Source organism: Callospermophilus lateralis, chromosome 17 (genome assembly GCF_048772815.1).
Source record: "Callospermophilus lateralis isolate mCalLat2 chromosome 17, mCalLat2.hap1, whole genome shotgun sequence".
Lineage (NCBI taxonomy): Eukaryota > Metazoa > Chordata > Mammalia > Rodentia > Sciuridae > Callospermophilus > Callospermophilus lateralis.
In genome coordinates this window covers 23,924,432-23,929,798 of record NC_135321.1, presented here as the reverse complement: position 1 = coordinate 23,929,798, position 5,367 = coordinate 23,924,432, and the positions used below count along the sequence as shown (strand labels likewise).

At 39.7% G+C, this 5,367-nt stretch overlaps 1 protein-coding gene across 1 annotated transcript; it reads right to left on the bottom strand.

Moving 5' to 3' along the window:
* Positions 1-427: 427 nt before the first annotated feature.
* Positions 428-5,137, bottom strand: C17H18orf32 (chromosome 17 C18orf32 homolog). The gene is made up of 3 exons (XM_076836966.2): positions 4,925-5,137; positions 1,538-1,725; positions 428-1,124 (listed from the first exon to the last, which is right to left on the bottom strand). Exons 2-3 carry the CDS (start codon positions 1,700-1,702, stop codon positions 1,059-1,061), a joined length of 231 nt encoding a protein of 76 aa, XP_076693081.1. The 5' UTR covers positions 1,703-1,725; positions 4,925-5,137; the 3' UTR covers positions 428-1,058.
* Positions 5,138-5,367: the final 230 nt, after the last annotated feature.

Below are 5,367 nucleotides of genomic sequence, written 5' to 3'. Positions count from 1 at the left end.
AATGAAGTCCAGGGTGTTTCCATAGGTGAATAGGCACATAGCTTAATATAACCTTGGTTAAGACCCAGGACTTCACTGAGGACCCAAGGGCAAGAGTACCTTTTAATTCTTCCGTTTTCAAGGAAATAAATATAAAGATATACCTCATGATCTTTGAATATTTACAGATCCCTAAACTGAACTAAAAAAGCCCAGGATGAAACAGTAAGCCCCCAGCTGTGTAAGAGAGCTCAGACCAGCCAAGAACTGCCCAGACAAGTCACTGTTATTGAAACTACTCAATGATGGCCTGCCTTGTGCAACAGTAGGTAACTGTTTTCCCATCATTATCTAATGCCATCTCAGTATTAAAATTGTCTTATGATATGGTAAATAATTTCCCTTTCAAACATTTAATAAAGACTTTAGGAGAACAAAGAACCACAAATTAAACTGAATGTTTAATGCATTTGTAGGAATGGAAGGAATGCAACAGCATTATAATTTTATAACACATTAGACATTTATGTAAAAGATGTTTCATTTTTCAAAGCTTCTCCTATATCCTTCTTTTCCATCTTTCTCAGAGCAATAAACAGTAGTTACTTACTCTCATAGATAAACTGCTCCATTGTGTTGAACAGTAATCTTATCTTTAAGTTTCATATCATTATCATCTGTACTATTTCACAGTAAAACTTAATCCAGTCAAATTAAAAGGACCTGAAGAATTAGAGCAAAGAGCAGTCAAATTCACGTGGATGAATGAATGCTAGAGGCCCAAGGACTTTAAGTACTGAGTATTTACTGGCACAAACCTATTTATTCATATTATTAAAACAGCAATAATAGAAATTAAAGCTACTATAATGAAAATGGAACTCAGGAATGAGGTCATTAAATATAACTAAGTACATTTTAAATATAAATACTATGTATTTCCCAGTAAGTATCAGATAAATAAACTCTCTATCCAAAATTCTAGTTTCAGAGAAAAAAGTCAGAGACAATTACAAAGAAGGTGCTTTGTGTCATCAGGTCCATTTTAAAAACATTTGCGATCCTTTGGAAAAGTTCCATTAGTCTTTCTTTTTATCATAGATTCCTGTTGGTCCTTTTGATGGTAATCCATTTCTCTCGGCACCCTAAAATGAAATAAACATTTAAAGAATTATTATAAAAAAAGACACTAAAAAAATAACCATTTTCTTTAAAAACACACAACTTTAGAACGAAACAATTTTGTTTCCAGAAATGTGCAGGATGCCTAAATTAGTACAACAGAATACAGTCAAAGTTGAACTTAACAAGCACCAATGCTAAAGGCAACAGAGTTGTCTAAATATTAATTTTCAAATACCTTCAGTTTGTCTTGGCCATAAGGCAAAGGACAAATGCACTAATCCTCTGTCTAATTTAAACCTTTAAGTTAAATGTTAATTACCTGAGAAAAATTATTGAAGTTTCTGGCTCCAAAAACTTGTTCTTCCAAAAGCCAAGTGTTAACTCAAGTATCACCCCTTCACTGCCCTTGTTCAAGGCATTTGAATGTTCTTACCTTGCAGTCTACTTTGCCTTTGTTTTTATCATTGGATTCTTGTACAGCTTTTTTAGGCCATATTCGACTAACAAAGGGGGAAATCATAGGGTATATGTATGGCTCCAGGAATTTTTTGTAGATCCAGAGAAGAACAGGAATGACAATACAAGGAATGCACACCATTGTCCCAGGCTCAAGCTCCGAAACTGTTGATATATGTGAGGAAAACATTAGTTACCAAAGATTTAATGGCTAAAGAATTTTACTTACAGTAACATATCTGAAAGGGCGGGGTGTAGTAGCACATATCTATGATCCCAGCTACTTGGAAGGCAGACGCAGGAGGATCACAAGATCAAGGTCAGCCTCAATAACTTAACTTTCTCAAAAAAAAAAAAAAAAAAAGGGCTGGGGGGTATAGCTCAGTGGTACAGCACTCCTGGGTTCAAATTCCACTACAAAAGACAAGAAAAGAAAAGAGAAGAGAGGAGCAAAGCCCCAAAGGACTCTTTTTTATAGTGAAGGGGAAAAGTTTAAAACCATTATTTCTTTCTTTCTTTTTTAATATTTTTTAGTTGTAGGTGGACACAATACCTTTATTTATTTATATGTGATGCTAAGGATCGAACCCAGTGCCTCACACTACCATTACCACTACCACTGAGCCACAACTCAGCCCCTAAAACCATTATTTCTTAAAACAAAGTTTATTAAATAAAAATGCTGCCATCTGCAAGGTAAAGGAATAAGATGTAGACATGAATAATGAGATGCCAGCATCCAAACCTTTTCGATCACTGCTCCCCAATCATAAATTTGATGATAAAAGAAAGACACCAACTCTCAATAGGTACAAATAAGTTTACATACACAAACTCATTTAATCCAGGAGGCTGCGTACCCTTGCTATTTCCACTTACTGATAAAGAAGGAACAAAAGACATCATGACTTATATCCCACGAAAGTGTAGAGTACACTGAGTGTGAAATAACTTCCAAGTCCCAATATTCAGGACTGACAATATCAATTACCCAAACCTTACAACACTAAAGGCAAATTCTGTAATCAAGACATTACTTTGGAAGACCCTGAGGCTACAAATCAATTGGCCTTTACTAGGCAACAACTCTTAGATATGCTTTGTTTTTCTTTCTTTCTCTTTTTTGTGGTGCTGGGACAGAACCCAGGTCCTTGAACACATTAGGCAAGCCATCTTCAACTTAGCTATACTCCCAGCCCTGGTTTCAAGGGCATGAATTAAGGTGTGCTGAAAAATAAAAAATCTTATTCAATATTATCACATAGGTCAATTTCTAAAAGTTCATTTCTAAAAGTTAACATGCCAATTTCCTTGGTAATTATGAATCCTATTGGAATTTCTGAAAATCACCAATTTCTTGAAAAAAGGCCCAATAACAATTACATAACACAATTAAATCAAAAGATCTTTTAAATTTACAAAAATTTTTACTCCTGCAAGAGTAGGATGCAGAACCTTAAATAAAAAGTAAGCAGCTTTAAAACAGAGCACAAGGCATAATTCAGTATTTTAAAATTTCTAACTTTCAAATATTGTAAATTAAGCAGTGTTGACTGGCAAATAAGTCAGCACCATAAGTATACTATTCAATTTTAAATTGTTCACAATACAGGTAGAAAACAATGGTATGGATAATCCAATCTGAATGTGCCCTTGAAATGATTTAAGATGGAGATGAAAATTTACATCAAGGAATATAGACAGCTATTTTACAAAGGACCCATTAGATTCTTTGAAACAATCCCCTAGTCAAAACAACACTTTAAGTGGGCTGGGGCTGTAGCTCAGTGGTAGAGCGCCTGCCTAGCATGTGGGAGGCACTGGGTTCGATCCTCAGTACCACATATAAATAAGTAAAATAGAGATGTGTCCCATCTACAACTGGAAAAAAAAAAAAAAAAAGCACTTTAAGAATCTACCAAAGTAACCTGTTCCAAAAGTTTAAAGAACGTATTCTCTGATTAAAGTATGACAAACTAGCCAAGCACGGTGGCACAAGCTGTAACTCCAGCTCCCTGGGGAGGCAGAAGCAGGTGGATCCCGAAATTCCAGGCTAACCAGGGCAACTTGGTAAGATCCTGTCTCAACCTAAAAAAAAGTAAAAAGGCTGGGGGAATGCGACTCAGTGGTAAAGCTTCCCTGGGGGTTTAATCCCCACCCAGTATGGGAGGAAAAGGGACAAAAGAAAAAAGGCAAACTAGTGCTGATTCTCAGAATTTTTCAAAGGATCATTATTTTTGACCACACATATTTAGAATCTGATCTGAGGACATTTCAGAGGTAATCTGGTTTGGGTCTTGAACGTTCTTTCAGGTACTACTACAGTACTACTTTGGCTGGCAGTTACCTGGATTTGAGAGGGGCATGACCACTTTCTCGGTGACATTTCTGCACAAATAATTTAACCCAACAGTGCCTTAATTTTTTCTCACATGTAAAATACAGACAATGATAGTACCACTCTTACAGGAATGCAATGTAGGCCAGATTGTCTGCACATATTGTAACTTACGTATTATTTTTAAAAGACCAGAAAAACAAAAAGCTGAAAAGTTGTGACCTGTCCAAAGTTCATTGTAAACAGAGTTAAGACCAGAATTTCCAGTTCCGGTTTCCCAGCTCAAGACTACTGCCTGTTCCCCTTTGAAAAAACACAATGATCATGTTCTCCACCTTCTACCAAACCTTCAAAACCAAGCGACCCCTTTCAAAACAATGGGTAATACTCCCAATACTAGGTTACACTGGAGACTGGCAATCCTTTATGAAGATTCATTTCTACCTTTGAGGTTGTCTTAAGTAAGATCGTACACATTATGTTGTAAATCAACTCTCGAAAACAAATGCTACTAGCCACTTACGTTACAATTACAGCTTTGATGAATTTTAGCTCTTTTTATAAAGAAACTGCTTGTATTTTATCTTTTAATCTTCATAATGATTCGCTACAGGAGAATGTGGTTTTAGAAAAGTCTAGAAGGAGGCAAGGAGAGACTCATTTGAACTATTCTCCAAGACAGCAAAGCGAGCAAATTGAATTAGAACTGCTGCAGAGGAATCACCTTTCATTCGACTCGGCCCAAGATGACAATGGAACAGAGAGGAAAAGGCCAAGGCTCCATCAGAAATAGGTCAGGTAGGGCGGGCCAGAAAGCCACCTCGTTCGAAGAAACCCTGAGACTGAGTCAAAGACAACTGAAAAGACCGAAGGGAAAAGCAGGGTCAGTGGCGAGGATTACAGAAGGGAAGCGACACGGACATCACCAGGCCAAGGCAGAGAACGAACCGGCAAGGAGAAAAGGAGCTGCAGGACCGAGGCCCCGAGAGGGCGGGTGGAAAGGGCGCGCGTGGGGAGCGAGAGTACCGTGAGGCCAGGCGGAGTGTAGCGGGAGCTCAGGCCGCCGCAAGGCTCCGGGCAGGGCGATCAGGCGAGCCGGCGAGTCGCGCACCGGCCGAAGGCTCCTGAGCGCCACCGGGAAGAGCCTGTGCAGCTACTCGAAACCGCCGCGGGAGCGGAAAGGACAGAGCGCACCCTGCCCGGCGCATCCAAGCCTGGCTCACCCGCGACGACGAAGTCACCAAAGCAAAGCCCGCACTTCCGGGGGGAGGGACAAGCTGCCGCCTAGCCAATGGGCACCTCCAAAGGGGCTGACAAAGGGTGCCGCGTCAGCTTGAAGACGCACGGGACGTAATGGAGACGCGGAGCGGGGCTCTCCCGGACAACCGGCGCTACCGTCCAGGACCTCACCCTTCAGGCCCGGAAGTACAACCAAGCTCTGTAGGCGGCCAGTAGATGCAGCTCCTTTC